The sequence below is a fragment of the Leptonotus elevatus genome, chromosome 1, assembly GCF_054856555.1.
Source record: "Leptonotus elevatus isolate MCC_2025b chromosome 1, RoL_Lele_1.0, whole genome shotgun sequence".
Taxonomy (NCBI): domain Eukaryota; kingdom Metazoa; phylum Chordata; class Actinopteri; order Syngnathiformes; family Syngnathidae; genus Leptonotus; species Leptonotus elevatus.
Window position 1 is genome coordinate 32,188,896 of NC_141239.1, and position 27,982 is coordinate 32,216,877.

Below are 27,982 nucleotides of genomic sequence, written 5' to 3' on the forward strand. Positions count from 1 at the left end.
ATTATCTGTTGGCAATAAGCTAGCAGGTCGTTGTGCTTGTGTTCAAATTTCCTTGCATAAATGCTAAATGTTATATGTTAGCCTTCATATGGTGTTTCCCATTGTTTGTTAGCATTGGTATCTTTATTTTTCTTTCCTGATTGGCTGGGAGAAGCCATTTCCAACATCTAATTTTCAACACCAATCACGGAAGCAAAGAATCCTGGTGCGAACATTATTTTCTGCTGCATTCCCATGTACAAAGAGACGCCTGGATCATATGCCAGCACTTTAGTTGGATGTCCATGTTTTCCTCACAACGCCCGCCTTCATATCACAAAGATGCGTTCGCTCCCCTCCCTCCATATGCGTTTGTTTTCTCATCCGTTTCACAGAAAAAGGATAAACATCTTGGAAGAGAATTTTTCAAGCGGCCTTTTCCACTTCCACCATCTGCCTGTGCAAGGAACTCGAAAAGCAATTTTTCTTCCTCTCCTCCTTTCTTTCTGGAGGAGGAGCAACTCTGATTGTGTGGCACGTTTTTTTTTTTTTTCCCAAGACGTCCGCCTGTGTTTGCGCCCTGCAATTAGAAACCGCTGCCAGTCTTCCCGGAAATGAGCGGCCTTTGTTTGCCGTCGGCGCACTCATGAATCCAAACAACGGCGGTTTATTGATGAGGCGATGTCAGCCTCTCAAACTTGCCCGTGCTAAATCGTTTTGCCGTGAATGCATGGCGGGCGCCTAAATGGCCGTGCCTAAACAGGACAGTGGTGTGTTGCCATGGAAACAGGAATGGCATGACACTAATTGGCTGGACTTTGGTTGCTAGGTGGCTTCTGGTCCACATACGCTGACCAAGGATGGATGGATGGATGGTAAAGTAGTTGTTGAGCTGGTCGTGTACACATAACAATAGCAAACCAATATTTGCATTTGCAGAAGTCATTGATTATATAATAATCAATACAAAACCTTTAATAGCCTTCACTATCATGGAATCCAAACTGAAAACATTTTTTTTGCTTGTTCTGCCAAAATAAACATACTTTTTCAAAATAAAGAGAATTACATTTAAGTCCGCTTAGATTAACGCTTACAAACTGCAAAACATTATTGACTAAGGCTAACAAGCAGCATCTTTGTGGTGCCGTTATAACACTTTAAACAACTACTACTTGAAGACAAGCGTTACATCTACACATGGAGACTATACTCACAGGCATATATTCTTTATCCTCCGCAAAGTACTATTACAGCGGATTGCTGAGTCATTTACAGTCGTTGTGAAACTCTTATTGTGTCTGTATCACTGTATATACTGCCCCTGGTGGTCAAGCTGCACACACCAGCAGTGACGTAATCATGATGAGCAAACTTTTATATGCTAGTCATGTACATTATTTTACAGCGCTATATTTTCCCTGTTAAAAAACACATTACAAAATATTTTTTTTGGGGGGTACAAATCAAACATCAAAAATACAAATCAATTATATATTAAAAAAAATACTTACTGAACATTTTTTCTTTCTTTTTTTTACTGCGTTTTTTCAAATGTCCACAAAAGAGGCAGCATTTTTTCCTTTTCTTTTTGGTCTCACGGCCTGTTGCTTTATCACTAGACAGGTGGTCACTAGCATTGGCGGACACATTGGAAGGCTGCGGTTGCCAAGGTAACGCGCTGCAATATGACCCATTTGACGCCATTAATCAATGTTATTCTCCGCTGCCATTGTCGAGTCACCGCAATCTCCGCCGGTCCGAATTGAGCTGGATCTATAGCGGCCCGCTTCAGGTCGCCAGCGCTTATTTCCTCCACCATTGCTCCTTGTCAGTGTGCATTGTTGACCGATTCTTTGTCTGCCATTGCCGATGCCGTCGTTGCTGTGTGTTTGCAACTTTGCTTAACAAATCATTACTATAGAAAAGTACTGGATATGGTTTGGTTGGATTGTGTGTACCTTAATAGAGGAACTCATTTTCTTTGAGATAAATTTTGTTATGTGTCTCCACTAGTCAAGACACAGTATTTTGAATAATGTTGTGTTTGTGGAATATGAATAAAGCAGACCTCACCTGTTTTCTGAGTTTGGTCATGTGACGTTTGCAATGCGAGCCCGAAGGCACGTCAACATCCATTTCAGTTGAAAGCAGGGGGCAGTACGGGGCAACATGGCAGTTTTGTGAGATGGCTAAATACTTTGAGAACTTGTAGCCAAAAATTTGTGTTGTTTTATCACTGCTGTCCTTTTGAGGCATCAAGCATTCAGACACACCTCAGTGTCTCACCATCAGCCTCCATCACGCCAGCCAGCCCGTCCTTGTCCTTGGCGGCCTCTCCCCCGTGCAGCAGGGAGGAAGTCATGCACTTGTGCCGCAGTCCGGCCCACTTCCCTGCTCGCCGTGCCCTCCCTTTGCCCTCACTTATTTGCGATATAGCACAACGGGGCATCATTGCCTCCTCCACACCAGATTTGTTCAAGTCACGCGTGGTGGGTGGCGAGTGCGCATCCGCACGCAAATCAGCAGCCTTGCATGACGGGCATATCCTTGATTGTGCCCTGATGTTCCCCACAGCGCGCCTGCCCACCAACTGTGGGTAATATTCACAGTGAAGCACGCTTTCACTTTCACTCTGGTGCAAACGGTCATGACGGTGACACCGGCTTTTGTTTTCGATGGCCCGCTGAAGCCTTTTTTTCTTTTTAAACTTCAATCAGGTGGTTCGAGATTAAAGTCGTTACACGCGTGCTCACTTGATGCCCTGCTCCTTCATTAGCGACACAACGTTTAGTCAATCATTTCATGGCAGATATACGGCGCGCTTCATCTCCAAAATGGGGCCTGATGATGGCTAATTCGGACGATGTTCTTCACCGCCCACCGTTTGTGTGCACATTAAAGTTCAACTGGAAGACCTAAAAATAGATGCAGAAAAGGGCATTCCGCTCTTAAAATTTGATCTCTGTTTATTGCATTTTTTGTCCTCTATGCTCATTATTGCACATTTAATAGCACCATCATAGTGGTAGTGCAGTGGAAGATAATTGGATGGCTGTACAAAATAAAAAATAAATGTGTATTTTAAGCTCTAAAAAAGTTACAAACCAGACTGTGATACCATTTTTTCCCATTCTTAAAAAGGTACACTCATAAGTATTTAAATACCAGATTTTAGTGTAGTTTGGCAGAATTACATGTTTAACACTGACACTCCAACTCAGTGTTTACCAGTGTAGCTGTTTAACACCATTCAGTGTTGGAGTAACACTGGTTAAAAAGTAACACTTTTATAAGTGTAAGATTTACACTCATTGGTGTGGACACATATAAACACCTTTCTAGTGTTAGATTTATCACTCTCAGTTTTAATCTAACACTGGCGATTTTGCTGTCTTACATTTTGATGACATCCTTTTCGAATAAGTTTTGTTTGTTTTTTCCGATCCATTAAAAAACAAACACAAGGCCGAAGGTGAGACTTTCATCCTGGGGTGTCACATAACCAACATAAACCTTTATTCACTGCACAGGCAATGTTTTGAAATCACCATAATATTGCTGTCAAAGCAGAGCTCCCCCATTTTGCCAGTTGTTTTGGAAAATCTTCACTGATCCATCAACACCTACCCAATATTTTGTTCTGCCACAAATGGGCTGCTTTCACCAAAAACACCTCTTTCTGACAAACAAGTGGAGAAAACGAGCTTTTGGTACTGCGACACGTATCAAGCAAAACGATTACAGAACACTATTACCTCAAACTACAAAACAAGACTGAGAATCATTTATTTAGCGATATACAATTAAGAACAGTGCCATGAGAAACGTTGACTCACCAGTCATCGCAACACTCTAAGTTGAAAGTCAGTGGCTTTCCTACATGGCGTTCACCTAAACTTGTCTGACTCCCACGCCACCTATTTTAACATTCTACTCATAATTCAGTCGTGACTGTGGCTCTCCTTGCCCAAATAAAAAGGCATCACAGTATCTTAATTGCTCCATTTTTCTCCCACTTCACTCAAGCGTCAGCGTATCTGAAGCTCGCTTGTCACTCAAATGTTGGCTCGCAACACAAACAAAATAATTGGCCAAGCGACAGCTTGAAAAACTCAGACGTTGGGGGCACTTCGAGGTCAAACTACCGCTGCGATATAACTTAAAATTGGCAAAAAGAAGAAAGTGCTTCATCATTATTATATGAGAGACATGGAGTGGTGCGGGATTGCAGATTGTGGTTCCATCGCACAGCCATACATCATATTGATGGCGTCGTTTAACAAAGCGGCTTTGACATTTGGAGTCGTAGCAACCCGTCGCTTAGCCAGACTGCACGCGCGTGCGCGCGCGCACGCACGCACGCACGCACGCACGCACAAGTTTATTTTACTATCTTTGTGGGCCCATCTCATTGACATAATGCATTTTCTAGCCCCTCCCCCTAACCCCAACCATCAAAAATGATTGCTTACCCTGACCTCAACCATAACCCAATTCAAACCTAAACTCTAAAACCAAGTCTTGACCTTCAAAAAGAGGTCTAAACTTGTGGGGCCCAGCAAAATGGTCCCACAAGGACAGGTGGGCCCCACAACTCTGTGAAATCCCAGAATGTTGGCCCCGGTATGTAACAAAAACAAGACCAGACACACACACACACACACACAAGTGGAGGTATAGGAAAATTGGGGTAATTATCATTAGTTCTCCGTGACCAACCATGTGGCACACACACACATGCGTTGTGATGCCCTCTGCCTGATGCGTGGCACAAAATGGCGGCGCCCGAGCAGAGGCTGCGTCTGTTGCGAGGAGGATGGGAACAAGGCCAGGCAGATGGAGGAAGACGAGAATGCAAGGACTGCGTATTTGTGTGTGCGTGCGTGTGTGTGTGTACTTCAGCAGCACTCTTGTAGGCGTGAACACGTATGCGCCTTTCAACAACACGAGTGACGGCAACAAAAATGGAGGAAGTTTTTCCTCCTGCAGGTGGAGTGTGACCTTCCCCTCTCCCTCTCTCTCTCTCTCTCTCTCTTTCATGCATCTGTCCATCCCTCGCTCTCTCCCTCCCCATCTCACTCATTCCACGCATCCCCGTAGTTTGGCACTCAGCTGCGTGGCAGGTAATTTGCGCGCTATTGGAGATTAAAGTTTAATTAGTGAGCGAGGAGTCATTTGGGTCTCAGTTGAGTAGAATAAGGCAGTCTTGTGTGTGTCCCTTCTGTTCGCTCGCTCACCCTAACACATCAAGGCTCATCACGGAGAGAGAGAAAGCAGGAGTGGGAGTCGCGGCTCCGAATCTTGCTTTCATCAACAAAGAACAAAGGATGGAGTCTTCCCCTTTTTCCCCTTCATCTCTTCCTCCTCCTCCTCCTCCTCCTCCTCCTCCTCCTCCTTCGCCTCTTCCTTTTCGCCTCCTTCCGTTGCTGCCCAGCTCACTTGGCACACTTCCACAGCCATATTCACACTCGCATGCTCCCTGGCGACACACACACACCTCCAGCGCACTGCGGGACACACGTGCGTGAAAGCAAAAACTTTGGCTTCCTTTCATCCACGGATGTGTCGGCCATCACTTTTCATGCGTCGCCATCAATCGTTTTCCCACCAAACGCATCTGCTTTTCAGGCGCCAAGGTGGGACGTTGTCATAGTGCTAAGCACAGCTGTTGTGGCTTCACGCAGTCAGATAATGAGATGCGTGGCGACATCACCACCCACGTGTGGGACAGCGACAGTTACTTTTAACACAAAAAAGGGGTGGGCAGTGAGGTTGAGGTGTTCAGTTACACACTAATTAACTTATTCTACAATGTTCACCCACTTTATGCCTGGAGATCCAATAGTTTTCAAGATGCAAGCTGTCAGTCGGTTGATTTTTTATTTATTTTTTGTTTAGGATTGGTGGTACCAAGTTAGTTATATAGTGGCAGGTGACGCAACTCACTTCACCCCCAATTTAAGTTTACTGTCAAAGCTGAACTTAAAACAACGAAAAAATGTTGTGTATTTAAAACAACCACATAGCTTCTCTTAGCTTAATGCTAACACATAATGGGAAATGCCAGAGGCACAGGCAAACAATTAGCATCTGCAACCCCCTTTGAGCAACATCAATAATGGGCGTCTCCTCTGTCTCATAAAAACTGATGAATACAGTATTCTTCGATTTAAATCTATTATTATTGTTTCAATTCTTCATCTCTTTGCATTTCCTTTTCGTATGCTGGACTAGTCCATCTTACAATGTATATAGAGCTGCAGTTCATGTATTCTAAAATTCTGCTCCAGATGAAAGCCAAACATGGAAGATAAAAAATAATAATCTCAAAACGTATTAAAGAAACATCCAACACCAGATGTTCCAGACCACCCCCGCAATATGTGAAATATCCTATTTAAGTACACCTTAGGCATGTTTTTATAGTTAACAAACTGAATTTATCTCACCAAATAACTCTATAATAATGGCCAAAGATATATATTATAAAATGAACCTACAGCCGTCACTTTCTGTAGGCATAAATAGCAGGACTGAAGAGGATTTGTCATTCGTTAATATTCGGCAAAAAGTAGGCTGACCTAAAATACTTCCTGTTTTCAATCTTTCAAGTTTGTGTCAAACAAAATAGTGTGCCAGCAGTCGACAATGGAATTACACCCAAAATAAACAGGAAGCAGAACACAATAGAATTATGAACTGTACCAAAAAAGATATAGCAGGATTGTGAACCGGGATTACTGTCAGTTTTGATGTCAAGCTGTGAATTTATAGGCAAACACTCAACTTAAAAAAATGTATCAATGTGACTCTAATGCCTCACCATTCATGAACCTCGCTGCTCGTCACAGACGAGGAGAACATAAAAGATTCAATCAACACAATCATTTCGGTTGCTCCCGCCTTCCGTCTCATCTAATGAACTCTTCCATCGCACATGTGGAGACTTGATTCCAGAAGAGGCCAGGTATCAGTTTGGGTCAATTACTCCTGACTTTTCCTTATTCACGGCCAGGCTCGGCCCCAGATCCCCACAAATAGCGGGGATTCACTGCGGTATAGAAAACTGTATAGTCGCCTCAACAGTGCTGCTCTAAATTTGGATCGTTTGGCCTTGGCGGAGGTTCGCACTCCACTGAGTGTCATTGTAGTTTTTTTTATTTTTTTATATTGCCACAGGTTCTCAGACCCAGAAGGATGTTAACACACACACACACACTCACACACATCGTTTGAAGCCGACGGAGGGTGTTCTTTCACCGCTCGAGACAAACGGCGGCAAATCAATAGTCAGCGCGGCCGCGCGATAACGATCTCCGCGTCTCGTCCCCGCATGCATCTCGCTGCTGCACTCCTTCCTCACGTCTCCCTTGATCTCCATCTATGCCCCCTCCCTTCCTTTTCTCACATCCTCCTCACCCTGAACACCTTCCCCTTCGTAAGCGTCTCCACTTTGCTTCCCTTCAGCACTCTCGCGTTCGACAACCATCCTTCCCCTTTCATCTCTTCCTCGCCCTTTCCCATATAATCAGTCACTTCCTGTCGTTTTTTTTTCCAGGCCTCGCTCCTCTCGCCTCTATCGCACCTTCCATATTTTCCCTCTCGCGTCTCTCTGACCCCCTTTTTTCCTCGCCTGTGCCGTCGCTCCCCCGCTCTTCCCCAAAGCGTCGGATCAAAAGACTTCGCCGCCTTGGCTTTCCACATTTCTATCGCGTCACTTTTCTGTCGCCCGTCATGACTGCTGTTTGCTGTCGGCCTGCAAAGGTGCCACAGCAGGATGCAAAGGAATAGTTGAGAGGAAGCTCTAATTAAGGACATGAAAAAGTCACCTTTTCGCCATTTTTATGCTCAGATCTAAGACCTGTCTAACAGAAAAGTAGTGATTTGGCACTACTGTGCTGTGGCCTTTATTTGCACGTGGGTTGCATTCCTATGTGTGTGTATGTGAGACAGAGCACGGACATGCTGTGGCATGTCCGTGCTAAGGAACGGGGTTGATGTGGGTAGAAGAGCTTCTTTAGAGCGATTAATATTACTGCAGCTTAAATGGCCAAGTTTTGTCCACCAGAAGGCGCAGCAAAATGTCCATTGAACCGAACCACGCATTGCAAAGTATTTATTTATTTATTTGTTACTGGCATTTCCATTCATTTCAATGGAGAAGGATGATTTGAGTTACAAGTGTCTTGATTTATGAGCATGGTCACGGAATGTATTAAATTCGTATCTCAAGGCACCACAGTTTTGTTTTTATATCTCATTCACTCGCAGCCATTTTCACTGAAGCAACCCCCTTCGCTCCCGGCTGTTTTACTGGATTGTTGCATCTATTTGTATAGCCAATATAAACCTTCTTGGTAAGCATCAACCATTTGCAGAGTTTGGCTATTTGCGGCAAAAAAAATCAGTGCTGTTGTTCAAACTGCGATAGAGGCTCACAATAACATAAGACAGTGGTTCTCAACCGCGGTCCTCGAGTACCCCTATCCAGCCTGTTTTCCATGTCTCCCACAAGCAACACAGGTGTTTCAAATGATCAGCTAATCTGCAAGCTCTGCATGAAGCCTGATAACGATCCTCAGTTGTGTTGCCTGGGGAGAGATGGAAAACAGGCTGGATAGGGGAACTCGAGGACCGGGGCTGACAACCAGTGACGTAAGAGATACTTTTTTAGGAATGACACCCCTGCCTAGTTTTTGATGAATACTTACACCTGCTACAGAACCGCTGATGGAGCTGATTGGTTGTTGAATTCACAAATCATCCCTTCAGGCTCACAGGGTCACTCAGACACATTCACTCTGTCTCACATACACATACACAGGAATGCAACCCACGTGCAAATAAAGGCCACGCAAAAATGAGCCACGCCATATTTCTTCGAGGATGCAGAGAAGTCGCGAAGCACGAGAGGAGGCGCGTGTGCATGCGCAACAGGGCTTCATCAATTAACTGAAGTGGCACAAAGCAGGAGCAGGTGCAAATTAGTGTGTCTGCATGTGTGCGTGTGTCTGCAGTGAAATGTAGATGCAAATCATTCTTGGTTTTATTCGACTTCAGAGAACTTATTTAGATAAGGAATTCAATAGTATTGTTTTGATCAAAGTGTACACAATTAGGACTATCAGCAAAAAAACGAAAGTGATTTTTCTATGTCAATAAAATCTTATGTTTAGGGAGATTTTTTTTGTAATATTCCAATTTTATTCTTCCATAAATACGATTTTTTCCTGGTAATATAACAACTTTATTCCTGTAGAATCGTAATATTTTTCTCAGAATATTCTGACTTTATCCCTGCTATATTCCCACTTAGTTTTCGCTATAATAAGAATTTGTTTCTTGCAAGTTACGTCTTTATTCCGTACTACAAAATATTTATAATATTCTTGGTTCATGTCATATTACAACTTTTTCGGAATTGTAATGATTTTCTCAGAATATTCTGCTATATTCCAGCTTTATTCCTGTAAAACTACAAACTTAGTCTCGTAAAATTATGTTTTGAATCCTGTACAGATATTTATATGTTCAGACTTTTCTCTTGTGAAAATAAAAACTTTTTTCTTGTAAAATTCCAACTTCGCCTTCACTATTTTATGACATCACTTTTTTTTTCTTGTAAAATATATATATATATATATATATATATATATATATATATATATATATATATATATATATATATATATATATATATATATATTTCTCCTAGTAGTTTATTACAACTGTATTCTCCTCATTTTAGGTATAGCCTATTTTCTCTTACCTAACATTATGACATACTATTAATGCCATTATGACATTTTTCACATTTCAACGCGAGCCCAATCGGCCATATTTCTTCACGTGGCTGCTTTCAAAAAAGTTTGAACTGTAAGCTGTCAGTCATCGTAAATATCCAAACTTAGCAAGTCCCTTCCGTTCCGCTCGCTTTTGTCTTCTCCCCTCGTCTAATCTTCCCCCTGCATTGTTTCTATCTGCTGCTCCACAATCTCCCTCGCTGATGGAATACCAAGTAGCTCTGCAGACCACATTGCAGGACCTCAACTCACTGGCGTGCGTGCGTGCGTGCGAGCGTGCGTGCGAGCATGAGAGAGACGTACGGAATGACAGAAATTAGACGGAAAACGTCTATGATGTCAACCAAGCGGTCTGTCTTCTGGCTTGTCGTTTTTTTCAGGTGTCACCATGTGTCATTCTCGCTGTGTTGTGTAAGGTCAGCAGGAGGCCCGCTTCAAACACACGCGCGCACACACACACACACACACACACACACACACACACACACACACACACACACACACACACACACACACACACGCACACACACACACACACACACACACTGACAGCAAATAATGAGCAATCCTCATTCTGGTCACATGCCCAGGTAACCACGACAACGTCCTCGCACAATGGGAGGCAAACGCAAAACCGTGTGATGTGTATTCCGCTGAGTGTGTGCGCATGTGCGTGCGTGCGTGCGTGTCTCACCTCCGTCCTTCTCATCCCCGCCCGTCTCGGCGCGCCGTTACCATGTCAACAAAGCCAAGTTTAGTCCTTCAAAGGGCAACGCTCGGAAGCTGCCCGATGGAGGTGACCGCGGCTCCAAAGCTGTGGGGCGACCGTGAGGAGGAAGGAGGGATGGATGGAGGGATGAAGGAGGGATGTGGAGCAGGAGGATGAAAGGGATGCAATGTTTTTGGGCTCGAGGCGACTAACTGACAAATTGGGAAAAGTGAGTTTGTGAAGTTGTATTAAAATGATTTTGTATGGTGATGCCTTTAATACAAGAGCAACGCATGCAGACAGATAATATAGCATTAAACACAGACATGCATTATTTATCCTCTGTGGAGAGCGATTAATATTACTGTAGCTTAAATGGCTAAGTTCTGTTCACCAGAAGGCGCAGCAAAATTGTGCCAATTTTTTTTTTATTCTTTACTTTGTATTTATTCATGCCATTACTGTATGTTTTTTTTTTTTTATTAAGTACAGCAGGAGTATTCACGTTCTTCTTAAAATACACTTTGCAAAGTATTATTTATGTATTTATTTGAAAGGCTGTAACAGAACATTGCAAAGTATTCATTTATTTATTTATTTTAAAGGCTGTAACAGATTACTGGCATTTCCATTCATTTCAATGGGTAAAGAGGATTTGAGGTGCAAGTGTCTTGAGTTACGAGCATGGTCACGGAATGAATTGAACTCGTATCTCAAGGTACCACAGTTTTGCTTTTATATGAACATACGTTTGGATTTCAACCACATACACACTTGCAGTGCCCTTGGACTCACACTCAGAGATGTTCCTAATATTTTGACCCACTCATGATACATAAGGTTACCAAAATATTAGGAGACACCTCTCATTCTACAACCATCATCATATTGCTATAGCAACACCAGAACTGGGCATTAGCATTCAAATGAGCATTCACTGCTAGCTTCTCTAAAACATCGTTTGTCCAATCAGATTTCAGCCTCTGTCTGTTGCTACATCAATTTAATCTGCCCAAGACCTTCAATAGTCATGGCCCATGTGATATAAAATAATCGGATTTTGTCTTGAACCAATCAAATTTCAGATTCATCTTCAAGGGGCCAGGGTGCTGGCCCTTGATGACATCAGCAATTTTCCATCCTCTGATTAAAGGTTGGTCAGAACAGAACAAAATTTGTTACAGCCAACTTTGACTAGCAAAACACATTGCAATCTTTGGTGTCCATATGAGGTATTTTTTATATGTTAATAGATCAATTTTAAGTGATGATGATGGTGACGATGCGTGTATGAGTATGTGCATGTTTCGAATGCGTAATATACACACCGACCTGCCATTAACATCAGGCCGCCAGATGTTCCCCCAGGTTGCACACTTGCATGATTTCTCCACGCCACGAGCATACTGAGTGGCTCCCCCGTTGTCATGGCGACAGCGGACCCTGCTCTTTGTGTTGTTGTTGTTGTTGCTGCTGTCGTCGTGGCTTTTGGATGGCATGTGTTTGTTCCTCTCGTAAAGGTCAGCAGGCGTCATCGGCCTGTCAGTTGAAGAGAGAAGAGGTGTCGCGTTAAGCCTGCATTCACGTGCTTGTCATCCCGGGGCTGATTTATTCGGCCCTTGTGATTTCCATACAACGGGCGAAGTGAAATTCCGGATTGTATGTACATGGAAAAAGTTCAGCTCATGAAAAATGGAAGCAAATAAAAATGTAGTCCGAATATTGGGACTTTGTCTTTACATTTGTGTGCAGATATTAACGTTCACTTGTTACATCACAGTTAGTAGACCTTTTCTTGAAATAATACAAATTTATTCTCGTAATAGTACAACATAAAAAAATAAAAACAAATAAAGAATTTTAACTCATAAAATAAAAAATATGTTTTCATTTGTGTGGGAATATAGACTTTCATATTTTTACTTTTATGTGGGCATTCATTAACGTTTCGAACCTTCATCTTGTAATGTTACTTTTTGTTTCAGTTTGAACACTTCTTGGTAAAATCCAATTAGGGACTTTCAGCCAAGCCTACAAAGTACCACTCTTTATTTTTTTGTTCGTGTCGCTATTGCATTTGAGTGTGATCGTGGATATGTGTGTTTGTGTGTCCAGTGTATGTGGCTCGAGTGTGTGTGTTTTTGAAGGCTGGTTAGACATTTTCGTCTGTAGTGTCATACTCATCAGCGTGAGAGCACAAAGTCATGTCTGTGAATGTCGATGAGTCATCCTACACCCCAGAGATGAGGCAATTGCACTTCTGGTACACACACGCACACACACCGACCCCCATGTTAACCGCCGTGCCTCACACAACTGAAATGGTCTCCCAAAAATCGACCGGCGCAAAGCTGAGTTTCCTCACTATTAGATGCTATTGAGCCACTTCCGTCAGATCGCCTCCAACAAATATTGCATTACTGGATTTAATCAAGTAGAAGTGAGGAAGAGGAGGGTCTTGCTAGACTTTAATATCCCTCAATAAGGCTTCCGGCCATATTGGCAATGATACGCTGAGTTGGACCCTTGGAGGAAAACGGGTGGAGTCGAGAGGATCCTTTGTTTTTCTCCACGATGGCATAATTGAGTTGTTTGGATTCAACTATTAAAGCCTCAACGTTTATCAGAAAAATTATGAGGCTAAACATAATAAGATTCGACTGAAGTAAAAAAAAAAAAAAATGGTGGGCTGTGAATTTGGCACTTGGGCCTTCAGAAGGGATTTACCACCTCTTAACTTATTTGCTCCCACAAAAACTTATAAATACGTTCTATTTTTAAAGTTTTAAGTGTCCCAAAGACGTATTTATATACGTTTTTATTTGTGTGTGTTTTTTTATGCTAGAGCATAATGATGCAGCCTCTCAACTGCAAAGAACGGTTGAAAAAATGGTAGTTATTACACAAACGGCCAGCAGGTAGGAGCAGAGCATAGGAAACTAACCAGGACCATGTTGAAAAAAAAACTCAATTAATTCTAAATAGATTTGTGAATAATGATGAAACTTAGCTATATTCTAATGCTAATTGCTGCAAAACCAAAACAGATAGAAATATTATTATTTTTCCTGATGAAAGAAGAGACTTTAATCTTTTTTTTGGTAGGTTTCATGTTTTTATAGCAATAGAACACAATCTTCTGTGGGCCTTGCGAAATAAGTCAAAATCCAGTAAAACAGCCAGGAGTGAAGGGGATTGTTTTAGTGAAAATGGCTGGAAAAAAATAAAATAATAAAACATTTGAATAAAAAACATTATGCTTACCAGATACCAATTAAATGTACGTTATTTACTATAGATGTGTTTTGTTAGTCAAAGTTGGCTGTATAAAGTTGTGCTCTGACCGACCAATCAGAGGACAGAAAAGTACTGAAGCCATCACTCTGGCCCTCTAAAGTGAATTTGAAATCTGATTGGTTAAAGAAACCGTCCCATTACAAGTTGAAGTTGCATGGGCCAGCACTACTAAGGCAACTAAAACTAAACTAAACTGTTGACTGGAGACTAGGGATGTTCAATACCACCTTTTTTTTCCAGACCTGTTGAGTAGACACTCATACTGGTGCCAAGTACCGATACCACTAGTACTTTTGAATTATAAAATGTCAACAACAAAAAAACAATGACAAATAGACCTATATTTCCCAATCTAGCATTTTTCTTTAAAATTGCATAAAATGAATGGCATCAACCACCATCGCGCATACGATACCTTGAAATAAGGTCGGGTATCAACCCCCTACCAATACCTGGTATCGGCACTTGCCCATCCCTAGATTGAATTACCGGTACATTGAAAGCTGGTGAAATGACATTGTCCTCATGTTAAACAAGTTATAGCAGAATCTGGATCGGACATGGTTCGAACCATTTTGAGATCGATCGCCTTTGTCTCTACATTAAACCGTTCTTGGAATCAAGATTAGACCCAAATTAATTTGTTTTGAAACCTGGTAAAGAATCATTTGTCACTAAATAAAAGACATTACAGAAACTGGATAAGATCAAAACTGTTTTAAACTGGTGTAGCAGCTCTTGTGCAACCTTGAACATTTTATTACAGAATCTGAATTAAAAAGGAAAAAAGGAAGGCTTGAAACTTGCTAAAATGGCCTTGGTCTCGACTAAATCTGGATCTGATCTGGATCAAACTAGATTATAACCTGATGAAAAACACTTTGGCCCGATGTGAAACGTGATTACAGCGTCTGGATTAGATCCCAATCAAACTATTTTGGAGCTTGTGAAAGACCCTTTGCCCCATACCTTTCACACCTATCACAAAATCTGGATCAGATCTGAATCCGGGACAATGGCTGTCAACATTTATAGCGGATTTCTTCAAATCAATTCTGGTAATCTCTTATAATGCCATCAACAAATTCTCCTGAAAATCCAATGGTGACATCCTTAGAGAACAGACTGACAGTACAGTAGCCAGGATGTTGCATAAAAAACAAACCGGCACGGATGAAAACACGGTTTCCTTGGTGGAGGTAATGTGTAACACGGTCTGCCAGACTGCTTGCAGCATGCGTCCATGATCCGTGGCGACCACATCCCTTCCTGACTGTCAGCCAGCCTTGGCACCTCATTTGCCGCCCGTCCATAAGCGTCAGTGTGCCATCTGTCTGTCTGCGACCATTCGATGGCCTCACCTCGGTCCTCTGTGCGGCCGGCCCATTATTTTGTGCGACCCCGCGTGACATCCAGATGTGTGCCATGACAACCAGACACTTACAAATGTCAGAGCAGATATTGGCTGGATCTATCTCCCGAGCGGATCCCTTGGTCTGACACTGGGGAGAAGGATGTCTGTCTGACTGTCTGTCTGTCTGCCCCTCTGTCTGTCTTCACTCAAGCAGTTCAGTTCAAGTTCAAGATTGTGTACGTATGCTTCCTTGAAATGTTTGTCTCAATTGAGTGTTTATGAACTACTGGAGTGTTGAGGGTCTGTTGTATCTTTAACTCATTCAACTGCCATTGACGGTTATAGACGTAAAAAAATTGTAAAACTATTTCTATTAGTTAAAAAAAAAATCTACTTTTGTTAACAAGAGTATGAAAACCTAGATTTTTTTATTGTACATTTAGAACAGATAAAAAATGTGTGATTAATCGTGAGTTAACTATTGAAGTAATGTGATTAATTACGAGTAAAAAAAATCATCGCCTGAATCAGGAAAAAAAATTTTTTTTATTGTAATTAATCGCATGACTTCACTTGTTAACTCACAAATAATCACACATTTTTATATATGTTCTAAATATATATTTTCATACTCTAGTTAACAAAAGTGGGGAAAAAATGTTAAATAAGAAATAGTTGAATGAATTTTTTATGTTTATAGCCGTCAATGGCAGTGAATGAGTTAAAGGCCCGATGGTCTTGTCCTGTTTTCGTTCAGTTCCTGGATCAAAATTTTCAAAAAGTTTCTCAGAGATTTGTATTCAGAGGGTCTGAGGGATGTTATTAATGTCACACATACAGTGCTTTTCTGAAGCTTCAGGTTAAATTCAGAGTTTAGGTACATTGCATCATAAAAGGATGGTTTATTTTAGGGGAGATTTGTTCACATTCTGAATTCTTATTATTTAGAATCTTCCTATATTATCAAATACAAGAAAGGGAAGAGGATTAAAAGGGAAACAGTGGGCCACAGAGCCTCACTTAAACTCTCACCAGCAAGCTCTTGTACATTGGCCGAAGGTGAAACTCGGGCTCTCTTGTAGCTGAGACCCGTGTCTCTTTCTTGGACTAAAAGTTGTGTGTGCGTGCGTGCGTGTGCGTGCGTGCGTGCGTGCGTGCGTGTGTGTGTGTGTGTCAACCCCCCCTTCCCGTCTGTAACTCCTTTTACTCCATGGCGCCAGCGTCAGCAGGATCACACTTGAGAATGAGGTGCTTGAATGTAGCTAAGTCTTGGAATAACACTATCGCTAGCAGTTTTCACTTTCTTTGGAGCCATACTGAGGGCAATTTAGAGTAAAAAACCCAATAAAGATACCTGCAATGTATGATGCACGGAGCCAATGTTGTTAGTCTTCCGTTGGCATGCTGAGACATGGTCATAAACCAAAAACTGTATATGCAACGAGGTACGTAATTCTTCTTCAAAAAATCAGTTTTATATTTATTTTTTTCTATTATTATTAGTCAATTTTACTAACCTGGCAATAGTCAGATTGATAGTTGTGATTCAAGGGAGTTCTTCACATATCAATCTGGGAGTGCTCCACGGAGATTTGCTCCGCAAAGGCGGGACAATCTGTACAATACTTCGAGCTGATTGGACGATGTGGCATCTTCTGCCCGATGTTTTAACCAATCACGGCAACAGATGAAAATGTTGTCTTCCGTCTCGTCTTAGGGGGGGGGGTGGCACCAACATCTTTACCAGACAAAAATGCATAAAGCGCCCCTCGCTGTTCAACATTCAACAAGGAAACGGTGAGTAATTCTGCAAGAACAGAATTAATTGTAGCGTCCATTCATCTATGTTAGGTTTGTTTGTTTCCCCCGGCGTCAGCACTTCCTGGTTTCGTCACAGCTTCACGATCAACCCTAACAAACGCCTGATTAGTCCGACCTACAAAAGGTCGGTTGCGAACGGATCCGCGGGAGAAGTACAAGATGGATTCTCGTAGTGCTTGTGAACAAATACTGCGAGAATTCAGCTTGCTGGCATGCATGTAGTGAATTTCACTTGTAGATGAATAAAGCATATATTATCTGTCTGCCCGTCCGGCTGTCTGTCAGTTCGTCTGTCAATCCATCTGTCCTTCTGTCCATCCATCAATCCATGCATCCATCCATCTAACTAGCTGCAGTTTGCGGTCCTGCTAGTTCACAAAAATTACTTATGGTAGCATTTATGTAACTCTATTGTGTTCTGCCTCATGGTTATTTTGGTTCTGATTCAACTTTCAGCCACTAGGTGGCAGCACACCCTTACATTTGACACTGTCAATTTGAAAAAAACAGAGTGAAAACAGGAAGTATCTCAAGCTCAGCCTAAATTTTGCTGAAGATTATTGAATGGGAAATTCTATTCAATCCTGCTTTTTACGCCTACAGAAAGCGATAGATGCAGGTTCATTTCATCATGTATATCTTGGGGCATAATTACTGATGTGAGATGAGGAAAGCTTTTGCTCTTGCTTAATGTATTATGTTTTTAAATGTGTTTGCATTACTTTTTAAAATTCAAAGGCATTTTTAAATATAAGTGCCATAAATGCTATTAAAAAAAATTCAATAGTATATTTCTGCAGTATATAAAAAATTTCACTTGGGGTGGTCTAGAATGTAAACCCCATGATAGAGGGGGGTTACTTTTACTGCATCTATCTATCTACGTAGCTATCGAGTTAGCGAGCCGACAAGATAGCTAAAGTTAGAGGATGTGGTGTTTCAGGCTGATGTGTTTGAGTTTGTTTGGGGGATTTTTTGTGGTGGTGGTGGGGGGGGGGTATTCTACATTTGTGTTGTTTTAGATCATGTGTTGTCTGACTTGGACAGTGCTAGTTTGGATGATGATGATGCGCAAGTGTGTGTGCGTATGTGTGTGTTCGCTTCCAGGCCCGCTCCGCCTCCTTATAAGAAGCTGCGTCTGCATGCATAATTAACAAGGACGACTGGGGAGGTAAACTGCGCTGTTCCATCCCGCCAACCGTCAGCTCTGTGAGGATAGCGGGTATTCCTTATGTCGGGACGGGGCCACGCAAATCGGTTTCCATGCCTCCCCCGAAAGCACAGCCCAGCAACGCACGTCATTATATTTAATGCACAGGCATGCTTTAAGGTCACCTTTTGTGTGTGTGTGTGTGTGTGTGTGTGTGTGTGTGTGTGTGTGTGTGTGTGTGTGTGTGTGTGTGTGTGTGTGTGTGTGTGTGTGTGTGTGTGTGTGCGTGGCAAAAGAAGATAAATACCATCTCAAAGCGCCTCTGAAGATGATGCGATGAAAGCGAGGGAGAGTGGGCGAAGAAGGCGCCAACAGAGGAGCGGAACCATGTGGCAGCTCGGCACATTATGAAGCATCCAGCTGAACAATCTGATTTACTCCCGTCTCCACTCGCTGGCTTATTGATGTACGCTTATAGACTCAAATCTGGCGTCTGGAAAGGTCATCGCTGCTACTTTTTAGCCCAAAAAGGTGCCAGTAAATGCTTGGGGTTTGCGGAAATGTAGCCCGTGGGGCTCAGGCGCCTGGCAAAGTTGTGAGGCGTGCACAGCCACCAGCAGTCAATTACACACACATCAGCCACTTCATGTTTTCCAGCAGGAGGTAAAGCTAATTACGGACCTCACCTCATTGTACCGGTGTGTGCAATGTACCATGCTGCAATGCATTACACTACATCTGCGTGCGTACGTGCGTGCAAGCGAACTCAGTAAATAATCCTTCTAATACTCACCACCATCTTCTTCAAACTTTTCTTTTCAAGCTGCTTTTTTAACTTTTATTTTATTTTCAACATTGCATTTTGAACACAAGTTGCTAATCTTATCTTATTTAAAATCACAAATTACTTTGTAAAATGTAATAATTTTTTTGTAATTTTTCAAATAATTATTTTTTTTATATTTTATTTAAATGTTTTAATTTAATTTTATACTCACGTACCGAGAAAAAACCCTGCCATTTAATTGTGATTTTAGGGGGTATATTATAAATGGGTGCTTATTATACACAGTATTTTATGGTATATTGCATTAATGCGTTGCAGATTGAGCGATGTGTGACTTTCATATGCTAACCTCTTAGCAAGGCAGCAATCTGAAATATGCAATGTGGAGCATCATCATCAAATGCATTAATGGTGGGCTCCTTAATACCTCTGGGAGATCGTCGTGGAAACGAGAGGTGCAAGAGGAGACAATGTTAGATTATATAAAAATAAGTAAACATAAAAAGCATCAAGAGTGTGCATACGTTTGAGCATGAGGAGGAGGGAAAAGAAAAGACAGCAGGCGGAGTGAGGCAAACTGACTATGGGAGGAGGAGGATTTTAATTTTAGCTTTGGTGGCGTTTTGCAATGAGGAACAAATTTAGTGAATTAGCCTTCAGTAAATGTTGTGCTGTATAAAAGAGTGGTGATGATCGCCACGCAAGTTGTACCTTCAGAGGGACTTGTTTTAAATTGCAGGGCAGTTCGTCGGTTCCTGTTACGGAAATCCGTTAACGTAGGCATCTTGCCACATCTCAGCTCTGATACTACTTCCGAAATTGAAAATTTCCCCCACAGCGAAAAGGGCGTGCCCTCGAGTGGTGCAGGAAATAATCACTGCCTAAGCAAGAACTTTAATGACATTCTGCTATATTGTAGTTTAGCAAAATATCAGAAGTGGGCATTCCGTCAATGACGGACGCCCATTTTGTTGATGATTGACGGTTGACGAGAAACTTCAAAAAATTGACGGGTTAAGCATTGACGGAAGGGTGTTTTCGTCCGTCAATGCAACTGTCAATCCGTCAATGATTTTGGTGACGGATTGAACATTGACGGATGCCCACTTCGTATGACGGAAACATTGACGGACGCTCATTTTGCTGAGCAATCGACGGATGACGGACGGTTCAGCTTGAAATATTGACGAATTGATGATGACGGAAGAGTGTCCCTACTGTTGACGATTGCCGAATGACGGACATTCAAATTCATTGACACGCCCACACACAACAACAACAACAACTGGTTGCAAAGAAAATATGCTCTTGTCTCGTAAACATTCAATGTATGTCTTCGCCTAAACAAATATGTGTAGCATCGTTGTATATGTGTCGACTTATATGTGTCTTTATTTATATTCACAGGCTGATATACCCCCACAAACCCACATTTAGGAGCACACATGCACATAAGGATTGCTTGAATTCTCATTGCCTTGCTTCCTCACACGCACACACACATGCACGCACACACACACACACAAATTGTGCATTTCAGACATGAATAATGCCAACATGCGTCTGGTGGGGCGCAGGGGGCTCCCTGGGGCAGGTTGCATGCTGGGATATTGTGCAGAGGGCGGCAGGCACGCACACCAAAACACGCACTGACAAAGCTGAGAGCGCCGTCTTCAGGTGACTCCGTCTCCTTGTCTTCCTCTTATAGAACTCCACCCTTTCTATTTTCCCCTTTTTACATTGTGGAAGAAGACGACACACACGAGCATACATTTGCAGACAAACATCGGCAAGTGCACTCCGCCGGAAGGGAAAAAAACGAAATGCAACAAGTGCTATTACATTGCTACTGCTAAACTCCAAGCACGTCCACAAAACTGTCCCACCTTGCTTTGGGTGAAATGAGATTGTTGTGTGTTAAGAAAAAAAAGCCTGATGTAGTTACACATCATTGGCAAATCATGAAACAAAGATTCATAGTATGTGTCAGATAATTAGATTGGAATATACAAGTAAGTTAAAAACAGGCTAAATTTGTGGCTCAGCGCAGTGATTATGAAGTTAGGATGAATTTGAACAAGAAGAACACGTGCCTAATCATTAATATCCACATATAAATGGACATGGACATGTTTTTTTTCGGATATTCTTTATCCTCTGTGAAAACCGATAAATAGGGTGCACCATACTGAATGATGGTCTGCATGATTTTAATACTGCCGCCCAGTGGGCAAGTTATGCAAAGCAGAAGCTGCAATAAATTAATCATGAAGTACAAATTGTTCAATTCGTCACATTCTATTTAAATATTTAAACTCAAATCTCAAGGCCTGACATTATTTGTTTCTTGTTATATAATGAAATAATATTCATATTGTTATGTCTCATAACCTATTCACAATGTATTTTCTGATGTTGTCTTATTGAGAGTTTGGTGAGGTTGAACGGGCATTTGGACATTAAAGATGCAATTGAATTTCTTGTACCGACATCAAAAAAGTTGTCTAAACCTGAATCTTAAAATATGCCAATGAAGTGATCATTCATCTATCTATTTTTATACCGTACAAGTCAAAATGCAAAATGTATAACAAACATCTCTATGTCTGCCCCACCAACCCATTTCTCCCCTGTCATCAGAACCCCTTACCCCCCTCCCCTCGTTCCCATCACACCTCCCCCTCCCTGTTCTGCTTTCAGACGGTGGGAGCTATGCAGTCCTTCCGTGAGCGCACTGGTGGTTACCACAGCAACCAACCCTGCTACCAGCAGGAGTCCCACGAATTATCACGCCTGGAGACGTACCGACAACACCCACATCATACCCACCCTCAGCTACCCCACCCTGGACCTGGTCCGCATCCCGGCCCGGGCCCAGGGCTTTCAAGGTCAGCCTATGAGGCCCGCTCACTGGTAAACGCTGCAAGTATGTCTACAGCCGCAGGAGCCGGAACTGGAGGAGCATCTAAGGACTGTTATAGCCAGCCAACCTACCCTGGTTTCCCGGTCAATGGTGGCGGGAATGGAAACGGAGTCTCTGCACCCTCGCAGTCAAAGAAGAAAATCCCCAAATTCCCTCCGCCAAGTTCTGGTCAACATCTACAGGGTCATGGTGGTTACAATAACCACATGGGCCCTGGGACATACTCAGCCCAGTACATGAGCGGGGGCCACCTCCAGCAGAAATGGGAAGACCCAGCTCAGTTGACGTCATATGAGCATGAGATGGTTGGGCGAATTGAGGCTGGGGCTCCGTCTGCCCCTAACTCTACACAATACATGGACCAGAACATGCTGGGCCACTCCCAGACCCAGTGCCACCAACCGCCCACCCCCTCATACCCCAGCCCCCATCACCAGTCACACCCAACTAACCCTTCCCCTTCGCCATTAATGTATCCACAAAGTCACCTGCACTATCCCCAACCTTCCCCATCTCCTTCACCTTATATAGAAAAGTGCAGCCCTATGCCATCATGTTATAAAGGTTATAGCATGCCGCCGACCTCACAGTATGGGAGACAAATGAGCAGCCACAGTAATCTGAAGCAAGGAGGCTACAGGCCATCTCAGAATACCTATAGCTACCAACACTCGAGAGGTTTTGAGCCACAGCCCTCTCTGCAATCCATGACTAACCCCCAGGAACCCCACCCAAAATACCAACATTTTAGCCAACCACAACCAAACTACTGTCTCTCAGAACTGACTGTGAGGTCACCTGAACAGTATTATCAAACTTGCAGTCCCTCCTCAAGCCACTCTCCCGCACGCTCAGTAGGACGCTCCCCTTCATATAGCTCTACGCCCTCGCCATTAATGACTAATCCAGAGTCATTCCAGTACGGACAACCGCCCATCACGCCAGGGGCAGCTTCGTCATCGTCATCCACCTCAACGGGCCACCAAGAGCAAGGTGGGTCCAATGCTATGTTGCTGCCCCCACGCTCACACCCATCACCCAGTGTGCCCCACGCAGCACCCATCAGCTTCACAAACACACTACCAGGACCTACTATGAAAGAACGTTTCTCAGAGAAGCTGTTGTCAAACCCCAGCTTGTGGAGCCTGAATGCCCTCACCTCCCAGGTAGAGAACATATCCAACAATGTCCAACAGTTGCTGCTTTCAGAGACTCTGGTGGCCAACAAGAAAGCCACGAAAAGAAACAGTGGCGGAAGCAACAGCAGCTCTGGAAGTGCAGCATCCTCCAAAAAGGGTGAGGAGTACAAAAGTCCATATCCAGAAAGTGCTGGTAGTTTATGCGGCGGCCCAATGCAGGACCTTTACTCTAATGTGCAGCATCAGCGGATGCCAATGGAGCTACACGAGGGAGGGTACTCCAGCAGCAGTGATGATCAACTGGAAAGGGGCTACTACTACAGAAACCAGGGCAGGAGTCCAGCTCAACCTCCCAACAACACACATATTAACGTGGACACCATGTCGTCCTGTTCCATGACATCTCCAGATGATGTATCCACTAGGTCTGGAGACTCCGGTTTGCACAACTTTACTCCTGACCCAATGAGATGTCAGTCCGTACAAGGAGAAGATACCACTCCGGTGAAGAGCATCAGTGAGGGGAGATCTCCTATCAGCATTACCATTCCCAGTCCTCTTAAACCTGACACCGACTCATCTTCCGACATGCAGCAGATCAATGAGCCTGTTAAAGAAAACTTTGAGGAATCCATGTGGACAGACAAGTCAGCTGACAAACAAGCGACGTCTAGGCCAAAAACGCCTGACTATGAAAGAGATGCTGACATAACTAAATCTACACAGAAACCCGAGAAATGGTCAGATGAGGACAAATGTTCATTTCTATACAGCCAAGTAAACAAAGGGGGAGCAGACAAAGACTTTTGCTATGCGGAGACGGTGTATGAAGGGGTCCAGAGGAAATATGACCCAGATTCACTCGAACAATCCCCAGCTGCGTGCTCTGACTCAAGCCACAATTTTGGCCAAGAGATGAAAGAAGCATACAAATCAGAGTCATCAATTGCTTCTGAGAGCTCACTGAAAACATTGCCTTTCAATCCTGTGAGTGACCTTGAACAGGATCAATATTCCACAGAGAAGGAGGACAGCTCAGACAACCACTCTCCAACGCCTCAAATGGAGGCTTTGGAAGAGGAACATTCAAAAAAGATAGAGGGTAAAGAATTGATTGAGGAAGAGGAAAAGGAGGATGAAAACCATAGACAAGAAAGAGGCTTAGATGAACGAAAGCAACATGCTCTTACCCCGCCACGGTCTGATGAGGTGAGAAAAGAACCAGGGGAGGAAGAGAACATTAGCCAGTCATTGACTTCTGAGTTCATGAATAACAGACACGAATCTGAGAAACCTTCTGCCGAGCTTTGCGCCAGGACGGAGAATCAAAGAACTGAGTTCCATAGTGACAATGAGCTTGCAGGAGTGCCTGCACATCCAAATGTGGCAGCAGCCCCAGATGCTTCTTCAAGAGAATCTGCAATTGGTGACACTGCTCCGCAGCCCCAATCTGCTATGCCAGTCTTCTCGGCACTCAATGACAAGACAACACCAAATCCAGCCCAGTCCAGAGATCACATGGATCACAGCGACGCTAAAGTGCTGGAGCCAGACTCTCCTCAGTTGCCCGGGAAGTCAATACTTCCCTCAGCCCCCTCCTGGGCAGACACACCACCCTCCCCAAAGAAAGGTGATGAGGACATGGAGCCGGGCCTCAGCTGCTCCAGTGCGGTGACCCCCTTGGCCAAGCCAGAGCCTGTGGCCCCATCTGCTCAACCCAGGGCATTTGGACGTAAGCATGCAAGGGGGAGAAGAAAAATTATGCTTTCAGGTGTGGCAATCAGGCGACAGCTAAGCTTGGAAAGGGACGAAGAGAAGGATGAAGAAGGAGGCCCACTGGCCTCAGAGAAAGCCTGCAGGCCTTCAAGCAAAACTATGCTGTTCTCAGATCAAACTGACCTTGCTCATCAGGAATCATTAGTGAGCCATACAACCAAAATGTTAACTGAAGGACTAAATTCAAGAATGTGCACACGCTCATTCAATGCAGCAGACTTACCACCCAAAGGCGAGGCTCATTTAAAGAGGAAACCAGGCCCAAAACCTGGACCCAAACCAGGACTAAAAAATGGATCAAAGCCAGGGCCAAAACCTGGAGGCAAACCAAGCCCTAAACTTGCCCTCAATCCTGGATCAAAGCCAGGGCCAAAACCAGGACTAAAATCAGGACTAAAGGCTGTGCCAAATACACCAGATCCAGCAGAGAAAATTGAGTCTCTAGAGAAACGAAAACCAGGACCCAAACCAGGCTTCAAACCTACATCAAAACCTGGGCCTAAACCCGTTTCAAAGCCAGGTACGAAACCAGGACACAAATCTGAAGATGCTTTGCCACCCACTGAAAACATAACCATTAAGGCGCCTGTTGGTCGGCCCAAAGGCTCCGTTTCTAAGGCAAAGCAGACACAACAGGAAGAAATCATTCCAAATGTAACAGGGCCACAAGGCAGGGGCAGGAAAATTGCAAAGACTACACTATCACAAATAAACCAGGATATACAAGTAATAACCCATGATGAAAAATCACCAAATGAAATAATAGCACAAGAAAATTACAATAAAAATATGACCTTAAGGTCAAGAAAGCCCTCACAGACAAAAGCATCAAAAGAAAAGGAGAAAACCATAAATAAAGATATTACACCACCAGCATTGAAAGAAACTAGCACAATAGATTGTTCTAAAAAAGAGGAATGTTTAACTAATGAACAACCTCTTACTCCTACTCCTTACATGGTAAAAAAGATAGATACTCCAACAGAACCTCTTGCATTGCTTCCAGCCGAAAATACTGAGGAAAAGAATATGCTTCCACTAAAATGTGAGTCATCCATGGAACCTTCTCCAGTGCCTGTAAAGAAGAAGAGGGGTCCAAAGCCTAAATCAAAACCACTACAACCTCAAGCTGCACCGCCTGAACAGGTTGTCTTCACACCTAAAGAGGGGGATGTTCTGGAGCCCAGAAAAAAGAGAGGGCCACCCATGAAAGAGCCTGAAGCCCCGTACCCACCCAAACATATTCCCTTTAATATCACTGAAATCGATCATGGTGATGTGCCAGTAGTGCCTCCTCAGTGCCCCACTAGAACAAAAGTTCTTCCCCCACGTAAGGGCAGAGGACAGAAATACGAGGCCATGGTGCAGAAAATCACATCGCCTAGCTCAAAGAAATACTTCCAAACTTCTCAGACAGACATCAATCTCAGTGATGATGCAACAACTAAGGATTTTTCTCCACATGCTGTCAAAGACAGAGAGACAGCTATTCCTGTAAATGGCACTGAAATGATGGAAAGTGAAGTGAAAAGCAGACAGGAGGCTGTGAAACACCTAGAAAGCGCCACAAGAAAGGAGGTCAAACGAGAAAGTGACAAGCAGGAGATAAATCAAGAACCACCAGCGACAGAGGAGTTGATACAAAGGCTATTAGAAGAGGATGTACATGATGAAGGGCCAATACAAGAACATCAACCTGGGACAATGTGCAATGTCCAAAGAGCAATGGGGGCTCAGGTAGACCTCGGTCCTCGAGGAGAATGGACCCAAGAGGCAAAAACACTTGTATCCGGAGATCTACCTACAGCCAAGTCCTCAAAAAGGAAGCGTTGGGCCATGGTGGAGAGTGCAGATGTCTCTGCCGTAGCTTTGGAAGCAGGGAACCTAATAGTGACAACTCCAAGAGCTGCCAAGCAGCGGGCCATTAAAAACAACCATGAGATGCACTTAAAGCAGAAGAGGAAACGAAAAGGTCAGTCTGCATCAGAAGAAACGGAGGCAGTAAAGGAGATAAAAGTTGAAGCTACAGAGCAACAAGATGGGATGGCAGAGGAGACGATAACCCCGTCAGAGGTGCCCACACTGCCAATCAGTCCTGATGACATCAAAGAATGCCCTGAGGTTGGCAGCACAGAAGTCGTCCAGAAATCGAGAAGAGGCAGAAAACCATCTGCAAATCCAGCTAAGCGGAAACGGGGGAAGGTCTTATCTGAGGAGATTTCTGACAAGCCAGTGAAAGTGTACAAAAAGCCGGGGCCAAAACCTGGAATGAAGGATGCCTTGGAGGTCATTGAGGCGGTTGTGAGGGCTGCTGGGTGCGAAGCAGAAAAAGTAGAGCGGCAACAACAGGAGACAGAAATAGACACGTGTGAAAAGGAAGGAAAAGATTGTGTCGTGGGTCCTGTGGTGACAATATCAGAAAAGCAGGCAGAGACCATTTCTGTAAAGAGAATCAGAAACAAGACAATCCAACAACACCCTCTGTCGTTCTGTCCGTATGTGCGTATGAACAACTCCAGAGACTTTTACTCTTGGTGTGCCATCGTCAACAAGCCTGAGGATGTGCATGTATTTCAAAGGCGAAGAAAAAAGGGAATTCTCCGAATGAAGAACCCTTTCACGGTTGCAAAGATAGTACCGCAAACTGCTGCCATGCTTCAAGGACCCACAGTCAATACAGATCTAACTGGTAGGCGTCTTACATGTTGCCTGTGCGGAAAACTGTCAAACTATAGAGATTTGGGCGATCTGTGTGGACCGTACTACACAGAAGACGGAGTTCCTCGGAAACTGTTGACCACTCAGCCAGCACTCTCCCTTGGTAAAGTCCGAGAGAAGACCAATCAGGATGAAGGTAGTGAAGAACCATGCACATCGTCAAAGGCTGAAGATGAGACTGGCGTAGAGAAAGCAGAAAACACGGAGCAATCACCGCAGGAAAGTCGTAGTACCAGACATCATCATTGGCCGTTTAGAAGAGCAGAAAGAAAGGAAAGAACGGGTCGGAAGGGCGTTCCTCGAAGAATAACCCTTCGAGAGAGGTTAAAGAGGATAAAGCAGTTCCAGGCTGGGCCTTCCAACAACCAAGAGGGCTTGTTCCAAAGGCTGCAAGAAGAATCAGAGGCCAATGAGCACTGGGCACATGAAAACTGCGCTATCTGGACCAAGGGGGTAATCATGGTGGCCGGGCGATTATATGGACTGAAGGACGCTGCCGACAACTCAGCCCAAACGGTACGCG

The 27,982-nt window shown here is 43.6% G+C and overlaps 1 protein-coding gene and 1 long non-coding RNA gene across 2 annotated transcripts in view; one reads left to right on the plus strand and one right to left on the minus strand.

The window, feature by feature from the left end:
* Window positions 1–27,982, plus strand: part of rai1 (retinoic acid induced 1) — a 67,906-nt gene that overhangs the window by 29,617 nt on the left and 10,307 nt on the right. The window contains exon 2 of the mRNA XM_086092576.1: window positions 21,544–27,975. Within this exon, the coding sequence (XP_085948702.1) occupies window positions 21,616–27,975 (6,360 nt within the window). The 5' untranslated portion in view covers window positions 21,544–21,615. The remainder of the gene's footprint in view (window positions 1–21,543; window positions 27,976–27,982) is intronic.
* Window positions 1–27,982, minus strand: part of LOC147181711 (uncharacterized) — a 46,646-nt gene that overhangs the window by 12,352 nt on the left and 6,312 nt on the right. The window contains exon 2 of the long non-coding RNA XR_015096842.1: window positions 11,827–12,033. This is a non-coding gene — a long non-coding RNA (uncharacterized LOC147181711). The remainder of the gene's footprint in view (window positions 1–11,826; window positions 12,034–27,982) is intronic.